Here is a 23,310-nt window from a genome sequence, read left to right on the forward strand (position 1 = left end):
AAACGAGCTTGACGTGATCAGCGATGCCAAATTAGTGATAATCGACTATTCGTACACTTTAATTGACTACCATTCGGCTAAAAAGCTCAATTTTGAAAAAACAAAAATTTTTCAATTCTGACCATTTTTTGTAATAAAAGATGCTTAATGAGACCAATTTCACTAGGAGAATATAGAGTATTAGGAGGTTCGATTCTCCTAATACTTGAACTTTCGAATCAATTTTGCGAGCTTTAGAGAACTTTTTAGGCTGTACGAACTGGACGAATAGGAGGGTTTTTGGGTACGGCGAATTCGTTTCCGGTGTTGGTTCTGCCAAAAAGCTCAAAGTTCCCTCTGAAATGAAGCTTTTTTTCATAAAATTTGAGCTTTAAGCTAGAAAAAAGCTCGATCGACTGAAATAAACGTGATTGACGTGATCAGCGATGCCGAATTAGTGATAGTCGAATATTCGTACACTCTATTTGATGTTCTTTCGGCCAAAAAGCTCAACTTCGAAAAAATACAAATTTGCTAATTTTTGTCATTTTTGAGTATTAGAGATGCTAAATCAGACCAATTTCATTAGGAGAATATAGAGTATTAGGGGGTTCGATACTCCTAATACTTGAATTTTCAAATCAATTTTGCGAGCTTTAGAGAGCTTTTTAGGCTGTACGAACTGGACAAATAGGGGGGTTTTTGGGTACGGCGAATTCGTTTACGGTGTTGGTTCTGCCAAAAAGCTCAAAGTTCCCTCTGAAATGAAGCTTTTTTTCATAAAAGTTGAACTTTCAGGTAGAAAAAAGCTCGAACGATTAAAATAAACGAGCTTGACGTGATCAGCGATGCTTATTTGATGATAATCGACTATTCGTACACCCTATTTTATGTTCATTCTGCTGAAAAGCTCAATTTTGTAAAAGTGCATATTTTCCAATTTTGATCATTTTTGAGTATAAAAGATGCTAAATGAGACCAATTTCATTAGGAGAATATAGGATACTAGGGGGCTCCGCCCCCTGGCCGCTTCGCGGCCCAACCCCCGTACTCGTTCCTCGGGCTTCGCCCTCGGAACTCGCTCTTGGGGGCTGCGCCCCCAAACCCCCCTTCCCTCACCCTTTTCTCTCTCAGAACTCGCTTTTTCAATCTTGACCCCAAATCCCTTTCCTTACAACTTACTAAGCAAAATGAATAATTAAAAACAGAAATACTCGCTGAGGATTATAAGTTGGATTTTTTGTTTACTATTATTTTGATAATAAATAAAATGCTTAGCAAATTAGAAATATTCGGCCGAGAAATTTGAAGTTCAAAGTTGAAATTGTTCAAAATAATGTTTTTTTGATTTTTAATTTTACATGCTTAAACTAAAAAATTTTGAATTCAAAATGTTTTATAACATATCTACACGTTATAAGGAAGATTTTAAAACAAAAATGAGCAAAATCGGTTCAGTTTTCATAAATTTGGAGGAGGGGGCCCAAAAATTGGTTTTTGGGTCATATCTCCCCCCCCCCATGAGACCAAATCGATTCAAATTTTGGGATTCGGTTCAAAATGCAATTTGGAAGAAAACGTATTTCCAAAATTTTTTTAAATCGATTTTAGGGTCTCTTTCCCTAAATTTGGGGCCCTAAAAATCAAAATTTGGACCTCGCTATAGTTTTCGCATCAAGTACTCGTCGAGAGCTTTCTATTAAAAAAAAAATTAGCTTCCTAGGTGTAATTGGGGCTGAATGAGAGCCTGCTGAACTTTTTTGCTCGTTTTTTGCTTGTAGCTTTATACTATAGATATCAAGTGTTCTTGCCAGTTAATAAAAAGAAATTCCAAGTATTTTGCATGCATCGCTCATGTATATAGTATGCAAAAAAAAGAGAGGAAGATCGTGTATTAGGTGCTCTGGAAGCAATAGGAATCAATAGATGCCTATTCTTTCTTTTCAGTCGTCGAGATAATTTCTTGGAACTTGTTGTTCGGAAGTAGATGCAGGTATAACTAATTTTGACAAAAAACGTAAGTATACCTGCACAAACATGCCATTTGGGGTCATATGGGTTCATCTTTACATTAGCTACCCTGACTCATGCACTCAAGGCGACAGCATTCTTATCTGCAGTCACTACCGCAAATACAACCCCCTCCCCTGTTGATTCGCGGCCTATTATACATATACACACCGCCACGTGAGAGAAACTAAACAATTTTCTCAACCACTAAAGCAAAATCTGACATAGGCCAGGCTGCTATTAAATTGATCGTAAATTGATCGTATTTTGAAACGTATTGAGAAATGACAAATGATTATTTCGTTTGGTTGTTATAATTGCGCAAAGTTTATGTTACGAAATCATGTTCGCTACTTTTTCCTCTTTCTGAGGATGTATTTAGGTTTTTTGTAAGTGAATTGGATCTTTCAAAAATAATAAGTATATCTTTGTCAAAAAGTTGCCCGTTTATATTAAAGGACATAAAATATAGAATTTACGATGAAAAAAAAGAAAAAAATAACTCGAGATAAATGAATAGGTGAGAAGACACGGTTACAGTACGGAGACGTCGCAACCCCTTTCTCTCCTCTCCACCAACAGTACAGTCTCACCAAACCGCTTTCTTTCCAACGTACACCTCATCCCTTCCCGCAACAACCCTCGTCCATACACCTACATACTACAACACGGCTGCGCGACCGCGGAATCTCGGCACTGAAACGTTCCAAAACAATTCCAAAATCCCGTATTTTTCAAAAAAAATAACTCTCTCTTGCGCGCCTATTTATAGATCAATCTTTTTGAAATTTTTACACAAATTTTCTGTTGTGAAAATACAACCATACGTTTTTTCAAAATTGAAATCGGATAATGGAAACTTGTGATTGTTCAATTTTGGTTTTTATGCTGTACCTCCCCCCCTAATGGTCCAAAGTAGTTTAAAGCTGGGCTAGGAAGTGCGAGTAACATATGATGAAAGATGTTGTAGTTGTAATTCAATTACCAAAAAAATTTGGGGGAGAGGGGGGTCCAAAAATTTTCAAAATCCACTTTTTGGGCATAACTTTCCTTCTATGGGTCCAAAAAAGTTCAAATTTTGGATTTGAGGTTCAAATAAGATTTAAAAGAAACAATTTTCTCGAAATTTTGATATCTCAAATTTAGCACCTCCCCCCCCAAAATTGGGGGTCCTAAAATCAAAATTGACCCTTCTCTATATTTTTGGCATCATCTACTCGTCAAGAGCTTTCTATTAAAAAAAAAATCAGATTTCTAGCTATAATAGGGGCGGAATGAAAAATCGCGGAACTTTTTTTCTTGTAGCTTTATATATATGATTAGGAGGTTCGATACTCCTAATACTTGAACTTTCGAATCAATTTTTCGAGCTTTAGAGAGCTTTTTAGGCTGTACGAACTGAACGAAGAAGGGGGTTTTTGGGTACGGCGAATTCGTTTCCGGTGTAGGTTCTGCCGAAAAGCTCAAAGTTCCCTCTGAAATGAAGCTTTTTTTCATAAATGTTGAACTTTAAGGTAGAAGAAAGCTTGATCGATTAAAATAAACGAGCTTGACGTGATCAGCAATGCTTATTTGATGATAATCGACTATTCGTACAGGCTATTTTGCTTTCATTCGGCTAAAAAGCTCAATTTTGAAAAAATGAAAATTTTTCAATTCTGACCATTTTTTGTAATAAAAGATGCTTAATGAGACCAATTTCACTAGGAGAATATAGAGTATTAGGAGGTTCGATTCTCCTAATACTTGAACTTTCGAATCAATTTTGCGAGCTTTAGAGAGTTTTTTAGGCTGTACGAAGTGGACGAATAGGGGGGTTTTTGGGTACGGCGAATTCGTTTCCGGTGTTGGTTCTGCCAAAAAGCTCAAAGTTCCCTCTGAAATGAAGCTTTTCATCATAAAATTTGAGCTTCAAGGTAGAAGAAAGCTCGAACGATTACAATTAACGAGCTTGACGTGATCAGCGATGCTTATTTGATGATAATCGACTATTCGTACAGGCTATTTTGCTTTCATTCGGCTGAAAAGCTCAATTTTGAAAAAGTACGAATTTTCCAATTTTCATCATTTTTGGCTATATTAGATGCTAAATGAGACCAATTTCATTAGGAGAATATAGAGTATTAGGAGGTTTGATTCTCCTAATACTTGAACTTTCGAATCAATTTTGCGAACTTTAGAGAGCTTTTTAGGCTATACGAAGCGCATGAATCGGGGGTTTTTGGGTACGGCGAATTCGTTTCCGGTGTTGGTTCTTCTAAAAAGCTCAAAGTTCCCCCTGTAATGAAGCTTTTTTTCATAAAAGTTGAACTTTCAGGGAGAAAAAAGCTCGAACGGTTAAAATAAACGAGCTTGAAGTGATCAGCGATTCTTAATTAGTAATAATCGACTATTCGTACAGGCTATTTTGCTTTCATTCGTCTGAAAAGCTCAATTTTGATTTGAAGACAACAAGAGTCATTTTCGAGTATATTTGAAATTTTGAATCGGTGAGAACAGAAAGATGTTCCAAAATATACCTACGTTTTCGAACCTCCAAATTCTAACACTGGTCAAATTTGGAAATGAAATTACCACGCAGTATGTAGGTAATAGGTATATCAAGAACTACAAGGAATACGATCCGATTATGATCGGATAAAAAGTTCAAACCATAAATAATTTGTTTTATATATTTTGGTATTTACATAAATAGGATAAATCAACAGTAACATGAGCGTTGAAAAATTGTATAACTACTACAGACGTTATCACGAATCGTATTACAATAATATAATATCCGTAATAAAAACAAAAAAAAAACTAATTTTCATTTTTTTAAAATTAAACTAAAAATATTAAAATTATTACATTATATACAAAAAAATATAAATTATATTTACTGTATATACGATCTAATAAGAGTATAAAATGTCTTAATGTATGGAATGTTATGGGGGATATTTTGGATAGCCCTAAATGAGGACAACACAAACAAAACCACGATATACACATTGAACTTGGCTCCAACCAACTGTTGATTCTGTTTCATACGTCTATGAGATAATTTCATAATAATCAGATATTTCGAGTCTTAAATACTTTCACAAGCCTTATACTCTTAATTCTAAGTAATAAATTCAGTGACCAGAAACAGAGAGACCAGTGGTGGGTCAATGTTAAACACATTTCCAAAATTAACATCAAGCTAATACTGAGTTACGCTGTAATTTGTACAATTATGTAATCAAATAACATTAACAATATAAAATAACAAAAAAAAAAAAAAAAAAAAAAGAAAAATAAAAAAATGAAAGAAACGAAGAAAGAAAGAAAAAACAAATCATTGTAATACCGAATAAGTAATCTCAGAAATGATGATATAATTATTACATAGAAAAGATAGAAGGAAGACAATCTACAAACGAATCACAAAGGTTGTTGCTATAATTTTCAAGTTATATAAGTGGTAATCGACTAAAAAAAAAAAAAAAAAAAAGACAAAACTTTGTGGCGAATAATTTAATGATCACTGTAACGTGCACCCATATTCATCCTATGCGCATAGCGTTGATTTGTTAAGTACGGTTTTTGTGCTTAAAAAGCCGATTGTAGGTAGATAGGTATAATAAAATAATTTTGAACGACGCTTGGCAACTATATAGTAAGTTATCTTAAGCAACATAATCCTTTCGAACCGAGCAAACGTTAAAGGCGGCGAAGCTTAACACGATATAGGAATACTAGATTTATTACCGCCTTTTGCCAATTTTTCAAATTTTCGTAATATTATTCTAAAAAGTACACTCCGCAGAACAGTCACGATAAACGATTCGTTCGCAATTTTTCAAACTCAACGAACATTACGGAACAAAAATGTATTACACGCAGAGATACTAGGTATTATTTATATCCCACACAGCCAAACAAAAATAACAGAAAAATAAACGAATTGTCATTCAAAAAAAATTATTTTTCATCGCGGTTTTACCATAAAATTTTCATCTTCAATGGCGCATTAAAAATTCACAAATGAAAATTATTTCGCAAAAGGTTTCCGTAAAATAGAAACCAACTTTGATTTTGTCAACCCGAATAGAACGAACGATTTATCGAACTGTTCAACGCAACTTTCACTGATACAAAAACAGGGAGGGAAAACAATAGAAGTAAAAATAAAAAAAAAATGATAATAATAAAAACTTAAATATAGATACGTAAATGCAATATTGAAGAAAGGAGAAAATAAAAAACAATTACGGGTTATCCTCGCTCAAATACGATTACATGGAAAATTTTTCAATTCGACATCTTCGTCAACATAATTGTACATATGTAACGACGAAAGATCAAAGATGCCGTCAAATCCGAATTACATCGCTTTATCGAATCGAGTTGACAATGAACTTCGTAAAATTCGACATTTTTTCTAACGAAACTCGTCCGATGAAAAATTAGAGAAAATTTAATGGAAAACTAACCAAGCATACGGGTAATGTATCGTTAGCGACCAAGCATATTTTTTCCCACAAAAAACGAAAAAAAAAATAAATAAAAATAATAATCCAATTCAACGATATAACATTTAGGAACATATAGTTTTTAAAAACACGATATTATTAGTACATGTACGTCTTAGGTTGTTACACTTTATAAACAAAACAACAGAAAATCGGTAAAAAGAAAAAAAAAAATTAAAATCAAAAATATGAGATGCGATTGTGTAAAGAGGAGGAAAAACACTCAGGGTTACCAAATACGTACAATTTGTTCTAATAGGTATGTATCGATACATATAACTGGCGCGATGAATTTTCCATTAGTGCACGTATTTAATAGATTTATCGATACGATTCAGCAGCTTTTTAAAACATTGATAGATAGGTACAACTAGGTAGGTAGGTATACGTATTACGTAGTAAGCGCACATAAATAGAATACGAAAACACATCACACACCTTAATACACTTATATACACGGTAATGTACACAATACACATGCGATCACATGAAAAAAAAATATACATCAATATCTACAGGTAAGTATCTATACGAAACTTGTCTCTTTTTTCCCAAAAATATTTTATAACATTTACGTAAAAATTGAAAATTAAAACACGACTAACGAGTCGAGATTTTTTCAGTGATTCGATCATCTCACCGTCGTAACAATATAAAAACAAACCAATATAAATGGACAAACAAACAACGAACGAATGAACGAACAAACAGACAAACAAACAAACAAACAAATAATTAAACAAACAAGTGAATAACCAAAAAAAGAAAAAAAAATCAAATCAAAATAATGATACAGTACGAGTACGTGAAGGAAGTATAGTATGTAGGTCTAGGTACCGGTACCTGTACAAGACGCCTTGTTTCACATACAAATATGTAGTAGGTCTAGGTATGTATTACAAAGCATGCCTTCTTTTTTGCTTGTCTCGTTTTTGATTATACTATTAGCATAATAAATTTAATTTGGTAACCCTGTAAAAATGAATCGCCGTCACGTGAACGATGACGGTACTAAACATTTCGCTAAACAAACGAATAATAAAAATGGTAGGTATAAGTATAATGCTAGACGACGATAGCAGGAGGTACTTGCGTATTCGAGTGCACTCTCATCTCAATACACGATTGCGGTAGGTAGGTGTACAGGTAGGTAATACGACTTACGAATGGTGGTGTTCGCTGCTCGCAGCTCGCAAATACGATGCAATTCGCCAACCAACGAAAACGAAAACGAAATATCAAGAATCGGTCCAACTACACAGTGTTGATTGATACAGGTACAACAAATAAAGAATGTACTCGTACGTATGTACAGTACAATATACATATTATAAAACTTGGCTCGTCCTGCAGACTTCATTGTTCTAAAAAATCAAACAAACGAACGAACGTGTAAAATACGAGCAAAAACCATTATGGAATAGATTAATTCTGCGCGGTCATTTCATGTCAGTTGTCACAGATGTCAAATCTTGAAACTTTTTGAATATTGAGCAGCACCGCAATGTGACATGCAATGACCTGGTCCGCAATACACAATATATGGTACACAATAATTTTTATTCAAAGTCTAATGAAATTCTTACCTGCAAAACGAGAAACGAGAACGTCGTACGTATTCGTGTAGGGCAGAATTTAAGAAACGTGGAAACTGTACAAAGTATACAACTGCCGCTGATTGGTGCCGGCGTTAGACTAACTTAAATTTATTAATTATTCGGTCCCATCATTCTGTACCATGCCCACTACGCGGACGGCCAAACAAAAAATGTTCAAATTAGTACACGAACACGAGCGATTACCAAATAGGTAAGTAGCTAGGTACTCGTAGGATTAGATAAATGTAAATGATAACTAACCGGCTGATGAGTATAATTTGGGTTTAAAGATTGCGATGCTTGTTGCGAAACGGGGTTATGTGGAGAATTTTGTTGAGATGGCGGCGGTGGTTGTTGTTGTTGCTGCTGCTGCTGCTGCTGTTGCTGTTGCTGCTGCTGCGACGTATGGTCTATGAGATTATTTTGCGTCATGTGTGGCGGCGGCGTCATCATGTTCTGCACAAACAAACAAACAAACAATCGAATAAATAAACGAGCTCTTCCAAAGTAGGCACTAGGGTAAGAAAAAAGTAAAAACTTGACTCACCGGTTGATGACCGTTCATCGTTAGTCTGGAATCCGTCATAATCATTTGCGATTTCTTATTCATATTATTCATGTTATTCATACTACTCATACTGTTCATACTGTTCATACTGCCGTGCGGTATTTGCTGATGCGACGACGGCGACTGGATCGGAGGAGATGGAAGTCCTGCCGGCGGCGAATAGCCGCTGTAACCGCCGCCATATCCTCCATAACCTCCAGCATATCCACCGTTGTCGTTTTCTCCAGCACCCTGAAACAGATTCAAACATAGTATCATTAATCGCATCATTTCCTGCTGCTACTGCGTATTCAATCATCGTATCGACTACGAATTGATGCCCTGATGGAGTGATGGAGGGAATTTGAAATGTCCATTCCCCAAAAGGCACTTCCGATTTGCCAAAATCTGAGAAAAAAAGACCCCCAGCTTCTGCGCAGAAATTTCAAAAAATTATTTTTTTTTGTCTAAATTGCAAGAATTCTGTTCTTTTTCAATAATCAGCGAAGAAAAGTCCTGCTTTTCTGTCCAATCTGCCAAAAATTCTGCTTTTTTTCAGAATTGCAACGAAAAATTTCCTATTTTTCGATCAGAATTGCAAAAAAATTTCCTTTTTTACTAAAATTGATAAAAATCTTTTTTTTTTTTTTTTTCCCATGTTCCCACTTTTTCTCTTCTTCTTTCAGAATTTCAATATTTTTGTCACGATTTCTAGTTCTATTTGAAAATGAAAATTTTTCTACTCGAAAGTCGGAAGGACCGCTTCCCCTCCCCCTACTTCAACATTTTGATGAGATTCTCGCTAAAAGTACCGCTTTTGCGCATTGTCCCGCTACACAGTGGGACTTGAGCAGAATTTAGGAGGAAAAAAGTCCCTTCGAATATAGTGATTTTGGAATATGTCCGACTAGAAGTATTTTTTAGCGCTGAATCTGAATACGGTATCAATTTTTGACTAGGGTATTAGGAGGGGGTGAAATCTTGAAGATAGGCTTAAAAACCAATATGGGTATCCTCATACTTTTTTTTTTGAGGCGCTGAATTCGAATCTGATATTAGTTTTTGTCCATGGTAATCGGATGTCTCATGGCATTATAATTTTTTTTTTGAATTTTGGCTGAAGAAGGGGCGAGGGAGGAGGTGGGACAGATAGAGAAGACCAGATCAAAAAACTAAGTCCATATTCGGATTCAGCTCCCCAAAAACATAACAAACGATATGTCACCTTTATGTCACATGGTATCATTTTTTTTTTCAATTTTGGATCATAAGGGGCGGGGGAGGGGTGGAAAGGGTAGAGAAGGCCAGATCGAAAAACTATGTCAATATTCGGACTCAGTGTCCCAAAAACATAACAAACGATACGTCACATGGTATTATAATTTTTTTCGATTTTGGATCATATAGGGTTGGGGGTGGCGGTTCACTACCTTAGGGGTACAATGTTTCAAATCGGACATGAAATTTGCATTCAGCACCAAAAAAACAAACAATTTGTACCCCTCAAAAGCTGGATTACTGTAGAAAATTTTCCTACCCCCACCATTTCATTCTGATTCCACCATAAGAGGGAGAGTTGCAAACTTATCTCATTGGTTGAAACAAATTTTGAGATGGTATCAAATTTAGCATCTTTCAAAACCAAAATCTTTACACTCCAGCGAGAATAAACCCTAAAAAATTTGAAATTAAAAAATTCAGGTACTTAAAAAATCGCTAATTTTGATGTAATCTCTAGAAAAAAACGATTTTTGGACACTTATTATGGGAAAAACCAAGTATAGAACAGATGACTTGGAAATGGCATGAAATTTTCCGTATTTTGAGCCCAAAACCATTTTTCTGAAAAAATTTTTAGATGGAAAAAATAATTTCTAAATATAACAATTTTTTTTGCAATATTTCAACGTTTTTTGGTGCTAAAACTAAAAATTTCAAACCAATTAAAGCTCACTAGTCAGTTGCAAAAAAATTTCGTTTCTTTCAAAAGCCTATACTTGGTGTGACATTTCCTTGCATTTGAAAATTTTCCAACTTACACCCCAATTTTTAAAAGCCAAGTTGACCATTTTTTTGAGAATTTCAAAATTACAAATTTTTTCTCCAACTTTGACAGCTTATAATCACATTATAAATAATTGTAAATTCAAAATTAAGTACATTAATAGAATCTACATCCCTTCAGCTTTCATTTCCATATTTCAGAATTTTCCTACCTACTTGAAAAATGTACAACACCGCGCACTTATCAACGGGAAATATATAATGGCACGACAGAGAAATATATTGAACGACAGCAAAGTTCAACGACGAAATAGGGTGTTTGCACGACAGCCTTAAATGCACGACGGCATAAGTGATTTGAACGACGAATTTAATAGGTTTTTGAACGACGACCAGTGTAACGACAGAGATATTCACTTTGCACGCCGAAAAAAAGGAATTCCCGACAACATAAGATAACTTGTGAATTTTACGAGACTAGGTTATTCAAGTATCGTATTGAATTGATTTAAAGTTTCAAAAATCTGCTGAAGGCTTCAGGAATTTTCAAAAAGTCGCTGGAGGCTCCGAAACGACGTGAAATTCGCCTGCAGTACTTCGTAGCGTGTTGAAATTAGTTTTGAGAATAAACGTCAGCTTTACAACTCCAAATTCATGGAATTTTGTGGGAATTTCGAGTTTCAAAAATCTGCTGGAGGCTCCAGAACTACTCAAAACGGGTTGAAACCGTTTCCAATCGATTTGGCATGTCGAAAATAGGGTATATCCCAAATTACAGCTGTCTTGGTCAATTTGGTATAATTTTGATTTTTTCCCTCATTTTTGGCCTAAATTGGATTTTCAAAAATTCACCAAAAATCGAAAAACGCACTTTAGCACTTGAAATTTTGACAGGTGATAAATTTTTGCATGATCTTTCGATCTACATTTGTAAGGTTTGAAAAATTTCGTGCAAGTCCTATGTTGAAACGCAAAATCTGCAATTTCGGTTGACCTGTCAATCAAAATGGCCGCCATTTTGTAAGTAAGGCCAACTTTTTTTTGGGCAAGTTTGCTTTAAAATGTTCCTTAGGAAGTCCCCTTTAAGCAAAAAGTTGTCCCGGAGGATCGGCGTGGGGGGGGGGGTGCAATTACTCCTATTGTCATAAGTATGCCGGACTATTAGGGATGCACATTCGACTCAAACTTGTCGCTGTTCCAGAAAAGGCCAAAGCAATTCCTCTATGCCAAAAAACGTAAGAGAGGCCGGCCAAGTAAGGCTAAGAAAGCGTTGCTGAAGCAGTGAAGAAGTAGATGAATGTATTTCGTCCCATAACATATCTACATGATCGATTAATTTTTATATTTAAGAAAGAAACACATGTTCGAGATTTCGTCGTTATTTTATACACGAATGTCGTGCATTTTTTAAAAATCTGTCGTTGACTGCTGTCGGGCGACTTTTTAATTTCCGTCGCTGATTTTTATATGTTGTCGTGCAATTTTTATATGGTCGCTGAATAAACTTATTTCGTCGTTCAACTTTTTTTTGGTCGTTCAATTCTTATGTGGCCGGGCATTATATTACTTCGTCGTGAAAACTACCTTTTTTCGTCGTTGAAACACCCTAAACTGTCGTGCCGATAAATCCCACCCCTTATCAACATTACCAGAAAACAGTGGTTTCAGGTGCATCGGTCAATTTGACTTTTTTCCTCCTAAATTTTGCTCAGGTCCCACTGTGCGCTAGCTAGACAGTAGACACTTTATTCTCGATGAAAATAATTTCGATAAAGCTCGGTACTTACTTTTGAAACCAAGGTTGCTCTATACGCTGCCAAAGCTTTTAGGTAATCTTTTTTAGCCGTTTCTGTTTTCTTCTTGTAAACCTACGGAAAATAAAATCCGTTGTTAATACTTGATAAGAAAGTACCTAGACGCACTAAATGAATTAAAAGTTGAACTACATTATATCTATTATCTACTAATAATTGAATAATCATAATTAACGTAGCGTAATTAAACAAAATACGAGTACGTATAAGTAACGAATGAACGACTGAACAAACGAACGAGCATACGACCGAAATTGAAAATCCCGCCGAGTATCGCGATTCGCGAACGTAATTACCTACCGTATTATAATACGGATCGCAACGTGAACGCAAAAGTTGTACAGCTACAGTGTACCATTTCACTACGTAATTTATAGCGATATTTAAACGAGGGCAAGGCGGCGCGGCGGTGGCGGTGGCGGCGGCCGCGATTGCGAGAAAAAACTCTTCCAACTTTTCGTCTTGATTAAACAAACTAAGAAAACAATTCGTGTTTAACGAACGAATAAATAATGGAAGGAAAAGTACGAAGCAACGAAAATGTGCCATCTATTTATAATAATCGTGCGAGCTGAAATATTCCAATTGGAATTTATTATTATTCTTCGACATATCCCATATTTCATGTCTGGCAGTTATTTATAATATGAGAAACGTTATTGTCATAAACGTAATGGAAAATATTTTTCAAAACAGATAACACTCGCCCTTCTATTCGTCCCGAACGATAATAAACACGACGAAGGGAAACATTACATATTTTTATGGCACGTTATATCATTTCTATTTCCTTTTTATCCTTTTATTCTTTCTATTTTCCTTATTTTTATCCCTCTATCTCTTCTTGTTTTAATCTCTAAAAGTGGTCTCGGTCTCTCTACTCTCTTACTCTGTACTCTCCGGTGAAACTACGTACCTATATGAACATATATACGAGTATAGTGATGTTTGTGGATGCCGGATGGACGGATGGATGGATGGGGGGTGGGTGAAATGTTTCGATGAATGAATTTATATACTTGTACGTAGAAATGAATGAACCAATGAATGACCCACACAAAGAAATAAGATAATTCGAGCGCGAGCGCGTGCGCGCCACTGCTCAAAAAATTCATTTTTTCGAACCAAAATAAAGTGCAAAAAGTAACTCGCAGGTAAAAAAGCGATAGGGAAAAAAATGAAAAGAAGCGCGAGAACGAGAGAAAAAAAATTCAAAATAGACGAATAAAGAAAAAGAAAAAGAAAAGGGCGAGGAGCGAAAAAAGTAAATACATATCTCTCGCTTTGTCCCTTTTATACATTATTTACTTTCTTTTTATAGTCTTCTTTTGAAGATTGTAAGTTCATTTTGCAATTCTATTTTACGTTGGGAAAGGAAACAAGTCTTATTGCATTCATATCTTCGCGAAGAAGAGGAAGAAGGAGGTGGAGGAGGAGGAGGGAAAAAACTACGTATCGTCTTTCTTGTTATTAACATTTGAATAAGAAATAAGTTGGAAATAGATTACGAGTTCTTCTTTTGCTCTATTTTATTCTGTTTCAACTTTTTCTTTCTGCTCGTTTTGCTTTCGCATTTTCTTTTTTACGTCTTCCTTCTTTCATTCGCCTCTCTTTCTGTATACTGTCCAGGCCACGTGTGCATTGGCTGCGGCTGCGGCTGCGGCTGCTGTGTCTCGCTCTCTCAACCTTATACTTTGGGTACCAAAACCTATACTCGTTTAGTTTTCTTCTCACCGACATGAAAGCTTTTTCCACACGCTTATACAACATATTAGGTATAGGTAGAACGCCTCTTAACCCGAATGCTGGCATAATTTTGATAAGAAATTTTTCACTCGCTTCGAGCCAACCAATATTATGCATTATTGTATACATACATAAGTAAAGTACCTAATACTGCGCGATAAAACAAACCAACGAGAGGGGGCATGTTTATTGTTTACACGCAGGTGAGGTCTTTTGCGGTATATTATCGAGTCGTTTCATTATCGAAAAATAATTACTCGCAGATAGGAAAGTATGGCAATGGTATAGGACTTGGCTGCGACGACGACGGCGACGGCGACGGCGATGTCTTTTCACGAACCAAATCCGAATGTGCGAAGAAAAAAAAACCGAACAACGAACATAGGTAAACTTGCGATTTATAATAATACGAGTACTACGTAATAGGTCTAGGTATCAACTGGTAATTATGAAAAATGCGGAGCGCACTTACGTTTTTATGGTCAGCGTCTAACGAGTCCCACATCGAAGCGACAATCTTTGAAACTTCTCCAAAACTGGTATTCGGATGCTGGCCTTTAATAGCTGCTTGAGTATCTCGAAAAAATAACGCGTACGCCGAAACGGGTCTGCAAATACGACAAATTATCATAAATCGTCGATGGCACGCTTATTATAGGCTTATGCAGATTCTCGAAAAAGCGATAATTGTTGCTGTTGGGCGTTGAAAAAGCTACCGAAAGCGGTAACATAAGTTAAGTACGTATTAAGAGAAATTTGAAGGAGCTTACTTTTGCGGCTCGTTAGGATCTCTTTTTTTCTTTTTCTTCGTCGGTTTAGGTTTTTTCTGAATTTTCTGCGCGTCGTTTTCGATCGGTTCTGGAGATGGTCTTTTCATACCAGTAACCTGTAATCAGAAATCACGATTAAATACTCGATTCTATTGTCAGCTGATTTTCTTACTCTATGAATATGTAGTAACGATTGAAAAATATGTATAGCTACGTATTTGTACCTATTCGGATAAGAAGACGGGTAAATAATAGGCCTAAGTATAGGACGAGCAGAAACACCGACTATCCATCCGCTAATATTTTCAAATTTTATTAAAAATCAAGTGGCAACACGAAGAGCAGAAAATAATAATTATGTTGATTAGAACTTATTCGACTCTACCAATCAACTTGTGATACGTATTTTCGCGAAGCAAAACGCATGTTCGTTCGCAAACATTTCCATTTATTAAGCACAAGTAGCTAGGTAGGTATAAGGTAGCCGATCAAGCAGGCGGGTAGGCAGGTAGGTAGGTAGGTAGGTAGGTTGAAACTAGAAAGGTACACTTTTCTGTACCTACGAGTATTCGGAGGAATTACGAGAGCAAACAGAAATAAGAAAAACTTGGATACAAATGTAAAGTTAGTAACAGATTTCAAAGAGATTAGGAAAGAAAGTTTGGGAAATAACTTTTTGTTCTGCGAAAGTTATATTAGTTTTAAAAAGTTTAAAATAGTAGTCGAAACTAATATGAAGTTTCGCATTTACGTTGAATAAAAAATGAAATGATAAAAATAAATTTCTTTCGTCTTTTAATAGAAGCTCGCGCCCGCGTCCGCGCCCGCGCCAGCGCACACATACACGCTAAGCGAAAAAACACACACTCACACACGCGAGAAAGCAAAAGACTTTCAAATAAGAAAAAAGTCAAAGTAAATAAGTAAAACGTTGCGAATTATTTAGAAATAAATAAATGGAAACTTTTTCTTTGCTCGACTAATTTGCAACTCGAGAGCAAGTAAGCGCGATTAGTAGAAATTGAATTTACCATGTATAAGTACATGTATACCTAGGTAATACGAGTAGGTACCTATACCAAAAAAAACTTCAAAACGTACACAGCAGAAAACTACGTATATAGACAGTACATCTACACACGAGTAGATAGCCTACTGGGTGCCAGATTTGATTCTGGATATGCACATTTTTGGTACAGACTGGAAGCTGAAAAATAAAGCTTACTCTCTAAATTTGAAACGAGTCAATTTCACTGCTTAGCAGTCACGACATTTTGCCTTTTTAAAGCAGTAGTTTTTTTTACTGCAAAACAGTGAAAAATTACTGAATTGGTCAGTAAAAAATCATTTTGACTGACCAATTCAGTAATTTTTCACTGTTTTGCAGTAAAAAAAACTACTGCTTTAAAAAGGCAAAATGTCGTGACTGCTAAGTAGTGAAATTTGACTGCTTTAAATTTAGAGAGTAGATTTTTGCTTGTAGTTCCAAAAATCGTGAAAATATTGGCTCTTTACGGCTTTTAGCTTATCGCTTTCGGCTGCATCCGGTCTCTGATGTTTTTTTTTTCTAATTTGGAACTAAGTTCGCGGAGGTTGAAGTATTGATGCACGTATCTATTTTGCTGTATTCATGGCAGCACATATTATGCATAAGAAACAATTTACAATCTACCTATTCGAGTGTTCGGTAAAATGTAAATAGTGAACCCGTGAACTATGATGGGTATGAACGATGGCGATCCCACATACAACCAGCTAACAGCTATGTACATTGGCATTGTGAAACGGAATAAACTTCAATAAAAACAGATAGAAGAACAGCAGAGGCAAATCAACCACTTGCAGGAAGTAGTATCTCACTATCAAGCCAAGTCAAAAGAGGATGAAAACCATCTCAGCGAACAAACATCATCAACAGACGAATCAGAGGAAAATCATAGCAATATGACAATAAACAGCATTAAATCTATTCAGTCAAAAGAAACTTACAGTGAAAAACTCAAAAAGAAGCGTATTTTTACTGAATTAACTGCAATGTTAGAAAGCGTGAAAGGGAGTGAGACACCTATACTGCAAACCCTCTCTAATGGAGATGTAAAAATAGCACGCTTAAATGAGCAAAACTTTAGAGCGGTGTATAGGGCACTGGAGGCTATAAGAAAGATTCCTAGTCACAAAATGTACATATGGAATTGGGCACCATACATACATATCAGTTGAAATAAGATAAACTCTATCAGGTAGTTATAAGGGGGCTACACCCCTGTACTTCACCCGAGGATATCAAATTAGAATTGATTAAAATTATTGGACACGATGCCATTAATATCACCAATGTAATTATTAAAAAAACAGAGGTGAAAAAATATGAATCTGGAGAAATTGACAATTGTGAGTAAGAAATCATATAATTATAAGGTGGCATTACCACGCTTATGTATATCTTAGCCTAAAATAAAATAACAAGACCATTTATGAAATGGGGTTCTTGTTGCACACTAAAGAGAAGGTAGAACCTCCAGCAAAAAATAGGGAGCTACCTGATGTAAAAACTGCCAGCAAGTTGGTCATACCAAAACATACTGTGCAAGGAAACCCAGATGCGTTAAGAGACCATGAAACAAAGTAATGTAGGAACAGGGTGTCTACTAAATCCAAAAAATCAAAATTTCGTACCTTTTTCGTACTTTTTTCGTATTTTTTTCGTACACTATATTTTTAATATTTATACTTTGTAGGTACATTGGAGGGAGGGTGTGTATCATGTCATTTTGGCTACAAAAATCAAAATTTTAACATTCTGAACAGTGTGGTCTGGGACATCGAGAGCCGATGCAAGCCCGGAACGAATACATATAATTTGGCCTAAAGAGGTTTTTTGAGAGGGGGGAGGGGGTTTGACTGAAAATTTGTCAACAGAACTACGGAAAAACTGCCCATTTCGCTGATTGATATCATATTTAATAAGACTTACAAAAATGTTCATTTTTTGTTTTGAATTTTTGGGGGCACAAAAGTGATTTTTCTCCAATTTTGAAAAAAAAAATTGGCCCCAGCGAAGCAAGGGCGAAAGTTTTTGAAAATTTGATTTCAAAAGACTTGAAAACGAGACTTTGAAAAGAAAAAGAGGAAAGACCCGAGCGAGGCGAGGGCAAAAACTGTGGAAAATTTGTATTTCGAGAGAACTATAAAAAAAACAATGTTTTTTAATGCAAGGAGTTCGTTTTTTGGATTATAAAATTTTAGAATTGGAAAGATGTTTTTAGGATGTTAATTTTGATAAGAAAAAAGTCAGAAAACAGGTCCAAGTGAAGGCGAAAACTATTGAAAAATTGTATTTTGGAAAGTAGGTATGTGAGAATTTCATTTTTTACTTTGAAACTTTGAAAATTGAATACTTTGTTGACGATTTTTTAAAAAATAATTTCAATTTTGAAAACGAAAAGAAAACAATCCCAAGCTAAGCGAGGGCAAAAGCTTTAGAAAATTGTAGTTCGAAAAGCAGAACAATATCAACTTCAATGTAAGAAATTCTGTTTTTCTTATCTCAATTTTTTTCAATTTTATCAACGGTTTTTTGAAGTTGTAAGTGGGAAAAAAGCACCAAATCGGCCCGAGCAAAGCGAGGGCAAAAGCTTTTCTAAATTTGTAGTTTTAAGAAGCGAAACAGTAGTAATTTTAATGTGAAAAATCCAGTTTTTCCACCAATGACATTTTAAAAAGTTTGTTTAAAACTATAACTACTTTCCAAACACAATGAATAATTTGAGAAAAAATAGAAAACAATAATTTAGCCCGAGCGAAGCGAGGGCAAAAGCTTTTGAAAAAAATAAAAATTTTGAGGATACATTATGGTAATTTTGTCGGCAAATTAACATTTAAATCCTTTCAAAATTTCGTACAAATTTCGTAAATTTCGTGCATTTTTGACGTTTTTTCGTACTTTTTTGGGTCATTTTCAAATTTCGTCCTTTTTTCGTAAATTCGTACTTTTTTCGTGCTGTAGACACCCTGAGGAAGTAAAAAGAAGACACAGCCAAGTGTGCTAATTGCGATGGTGATCATATGTACTACAGCTAACTGGAGATGATTGTGTCAAGCAAAGGACCACTCAAAGCCAGGAGCAGATAACAACTCTGAGACCAGAACAAGCCAAAATTGTCAAAAGAAACCTTCCAAAGAATAACACCTATGAATCAGATGAACCAGTGGAACTAGAAGAGCAGCTAAGCTTACAAGACATTTGGGAACTGCTTTAAAAAAATGAATAAAAGACAAGTTGAAAACTCACAAAACAAGCTCAAAGCAAAGAAACATCCATCATTTAAACACGACTTAGTCATAGATATTATAAAAAATAAATAAGAATGTTCTCTTTGGAAAGATATTTTATAAAATATGTAGCAGAGTATACTCTTACTGGAGAGAACCCTGCACAAGTGCACATGTCATGTAACTAACTTGTTTAAAGTCAGATATATTACTTAGTTGAGGTACTTATCAGAGCTGAAAACAGTACTCACTAACAGCAGGTAACTACTGTACCCATACTGTAAATTCCCACTGCTCATAAGTAGCTGGTAGCAAGTTGAAAAAATTTCACACCAGTTCACATTGTAGCTGGTAGCATGTAGTATGTTTAGCGGGTGTACTGACATGACGTCATCATTGTCATCAATCACTGTCAAACATCAATGTTGTCAATCATACACACCTACAATAGGTGCTGAAATGTAACTCCTCTCACTTACACATTATCAAGTTTTGGGGTGCGCGCGCAGACTAAGTGGGAAAACGATTGGATTGTGCTCGCTATATGCTAAGATCTGTACCCGAATCAACTTGATACCAGCTACTAGCGGGTTAGACCAGTATTTTAACCAGATACTGATAAGCGCAGTAGCGTAACTGTTTTCAGCTCTGGTACTTATCTTCAAGATTGTAATAAATGTTGTTAAATGATGGAAAAAAAAAAAAAAAAATGGAACTACATATCACATTCACAGCTGATTGTTTGAATAATCCAATGAAGAAATTTTGGTGCAACATTCACTTTTTACAATCACAGTCATGAATTGGGTCTCCTAAAATGGTTGTACCCTAAAACGTAGCCAAAAGTAAGAGTAAAGGAGGAGCTATACTGAACTTGGTGTGCGTTAACATAAAAGTTGCCTTTGTTTAATTTCTAGGGTTAAGTTTAAGGTTATGGTTAAATTCAGTATAGCCCCTCCTCAAGATTTCTGAGAATTTTGTCAACAATTTATGCAACTCGTGGACCATGTTGGAAACTTGCACTACCTGTAGGCTGTAGGATTGCCAATTTTTTGTTTGAACAGCTGAGAATTGTTTGCGGATTGCTCCATATGCAGGTATGGACTTGGAGTGACTTCAGAGATGCCGCCGATGCTGTCGATTGCTAATTGATTAATATTCCCTATTTATCGCGATTATCGTGATATCACAATACCAACAACTTGCAATCTTTTCTGTAAGGATCGCTAGTGTGCAATGAAAAATTTACGCTAAAACTGGAGGGAGGTTGTTGACTTTTGGAAGTAAACTCCACCCACAGTTTTGACATGCGCAGTGTCAGATTTTATTTTTTGCATTCACTTTAGCGATTCTTGCGCAGAAGATCGCAAGTTGTTAGTATCGTGATATGATATATGTATCACGATAATCGCGATCCGATAGCTCATTTATTCAATCAATCAATTCGATTATCGTGATATTTAATATCGTCGGCATCCTCGAGTGACTTGCAAACTGTGGTAGGAAAAATGAGCGGAATCGGAATTGGTGACTGAGGGACGATGCAACAAGTTGCCTACGCCTACACCAATCAGTAATCACCAATATTCACCATAGAAAAAGGCGATGAAAATACGTAATTAGGTACTAAGTAATTAACGAGACACTTACTAGTGTAGTATGCGGCGTGCTGTCGTCGCTGTCATCGCTGGTGGTGGTGGTTTCGTGGGCTCCGGGTGGATTTGGTCCCGGCGTCGAGGCCATACCATTCGGACTGTTGGCTTGCGGTGACTGCGCGTATGATCGCATCGCCGCCACGTTGTAGTGAGATGGCTGCTGCATTTGAGGCGGCTGTGACTGTTGAGACGTTTGTTGATGATGCGACTGAAGTAGAAGTAATTGAGAACTTTGGTTATTTGCGATCGTATTGAAGCCTGGTTGCTGATGAGAATTGGTATAATTTGCACTGTAACAATAACAAAATGAATAAGAATACGAAAAAATTGATCATCTAACGTAATTACACGAATATCATTGGCTCTACTCTTGGATACTTTTAATTCGAAAAAATAGTCCGCGTAAAATTTTTAGCTCCAACAATCATCTCAATTAGTTCGCCAATTTGGTTCATCGATAAAAAAAATAGGAAAAAAACTACTCCTTCCCTCACAATGCAACTTCGTTGCCTTTGGATTTATACTTAGTTAGGCTATACTTGTAAAAACAATGTATGTAGGTGCAGTCGAGTTGAATATGCATACCTAACACTGATACCCATGCTTCGACTATTGTGGTCCGACGATGGTGGAAGAGGTGGTGACATGTAATGATAACCGTTCGTATTGCACATTTGTGGCTGTGGTCTTTGCGGCGACATTGGTTCGCTCGTGTGACTCGATAAAACCTGTAATAAATAAGACGAGCAAATTAATAAGTACACCCAACAAATTTAAACACCTTAACAACGATGAAGTAGTACCTAAGGCTGGCAAGCCGTAACACGTCTAAGTACGTAATAACCATTCACGATCGTATAAAATTTACTCTCTGTGTATTCCCGCTTGCGATTGATTATCTCTCGTAAACAATTGATTATTTTCAAATCCGCACATACTCGTACGAGTATTAGACTATTAGTGTAAGGTACTCGTATCACAAACTCGGACAAAATTGCAGAAACACTCGACATTCCAAAGAAAGAAAGCAACATTTGGATGTAAACTTTAAATTGCTCCGGAATTTCTACGTAGCAACTTCTTTATACTCTCTTCAACGGTACAATTACGAATGAATCGCGAATAAATACGAGTACATACATATATAAGTAAGTAAATAACGAAACGATGCCTGATTCTTACCCTAACTTGTGAATGCTGATATGACGGAGGGTGTTGATTATTGTTGCCGGATGGCGTAGCTGTCGGTCCTAAAGGCGTTATATCAAATTCTTCGTCGCCGAAACTAGGCGTGTGAAATGTCTGCAACAAAAATTTCAAATTTAATCGTACAAATAAGCAACGTACACGTACACGGGTGAAATACAAGTTTATCATTTTTTTACACTATACGTATCGCCTTCATCTTGCATTTATCAAATGCCAATCAATATTACAAGTACGTACGCGTACCTATAATTAGTACGAGTAGGTAAACTGTTCAAATTGTATAACCGTCTTAATTAAACTTCGTTCCAGTCAAAAAGTAAAAGAATTTACCGAAATCCCCCACATCTGATTATTCGATTAAGTATACCTCTTCTAGTTCAACCCGATGACCAGGCAGAGTATTGATACATATAAAGTTAAAGATATACCCATTTGGTTCGTATTGCTCTGTCAAGTCAGCCCATAAAAATGATAATAATAATAATAATAATAATAATATGTACAACGAAATCAAATACTACCCACGTAGAAGCAAAAGGAAAAAATAAAAAAGATGGCGAAAGAAACAGCCAGATCGTTACACTTTTGTTTAATGTTTCACGGTAAATTTTCCATTGTTTCGCCTTCGCTCCGCTGACGAAAACGCCATTTATCTCACAATTACGTAATGCTGCTAGCTGCTACTACCAAGCGGAGATGAAAAAAATATATTAAGAAAAAAAAACGAAAAAAAAAAAAAAGAAAATTGAGAAGGAAAAATGAAAAAGCATTGAAAAAAAAAGATGAAAGGAAAAATGAAATACGCTACGGCAATCTATTACAGATAAATCAAGTAAATAGTTAGACAGACTACTGTAAATAGGCTACGCTCGCGTACCTAATACCTTCGATATTATGCGCCATGTTACTCGCTGGAAAAAAATCTACGGCGAATTAAAATTGAAGAAAAAAGTAAAAAATTCAAGAAACGGAAAATTATTCGCCATTTTTTCCCCTTCAAGTCCGAATATCTGCGCGAATTTCGGTGTACTGACAATCCGTCGAGTCGAATCAATTTTTCAATACATAACTAAATTGAGGAGCTCGAGAACAAATTGAAGTAAGTAAGTACATTTTTCACTTTTTTTGAGAAAATGTATTTACGTACCTCTACCTACGTATCTACGTTTGGTACAATTTCATAACCACGCGTCAGTGCAAAGTACAT

At 35.8% G+C, this 23,310-nt stretch overlaps 1 protein-coding gene across 1 annotated transcript in view; it reads right to left on the minus strand.

The window, feature by feature from the left end:
• Positions 1 to 4,645: 4,645 nt before the first annotated feature.
• LOC135838444 (TOX high mobility group box family member 3-like) overlaps positions 4,646 to 23,310 on the minus strand; it is a 136,395-nt gene continuing 117,730 nt past the window's right edge. Inside the window, exons 3-12 of the mRNA XM_065354076.1 lie at positions 22,077 to 22,196; positions 21,480 to 21,622; positions 20,890 to 21,184; positions 14,968 to 15,083; positions 14,670 to 14,805; positions 12,425 to 12,505; positions 8,634 to 8,885; positions 8,348 to 8,542; positions 8,075 to 8,233; positions 4,646 to 7,852 (exon numbers count right to left, since the gene is read on the minus strand). Coding sequence (XP_065210148.1) covers positions 8,198 to 8,233; positions 8,348 to 8,542; positions 8,634 to 8,885; positions 12,425 to 12,505; positions 14,670 to 14,805; positions 14,968 to 15,083; positions 20,890 to 21,184; positions 21,480 to 21,622; positions 22,077 to 22,196 — 1,374 coding nt within the window. The 3' untranslated portion in view covers positions 4,646 to 7,852; positions 8,075 to 8,197. The remainder of the gene's footprint in view (positions 7,853 to 8,074; positions 8,234 to 8,347; positions 8,543 to 8,633; positions 8,886 to 12,424; positions 12,506 to 14,669; positions 14,806 to 14,967; positions 15,084 to 20,889; positions 21,185 to 21,479; positions 21,623 to 22,076; positions 22,197 to 23,310) is intronic.

The sequence above is a fragment of the Planococcus citri genome, chromosome 3 (genome assembly GCF_950023065.1).
Source record: "Planococcus citri chromosome 3, ihPlaCitr1.1, whole genome shotgun sequence".
Classification (NCBI taxonomy): Eukaryota; Metazoa; Arthropoda; class Insecta; order Hemiptera; family Pseudococcidae; genus Planococcus; species Planococcus citri.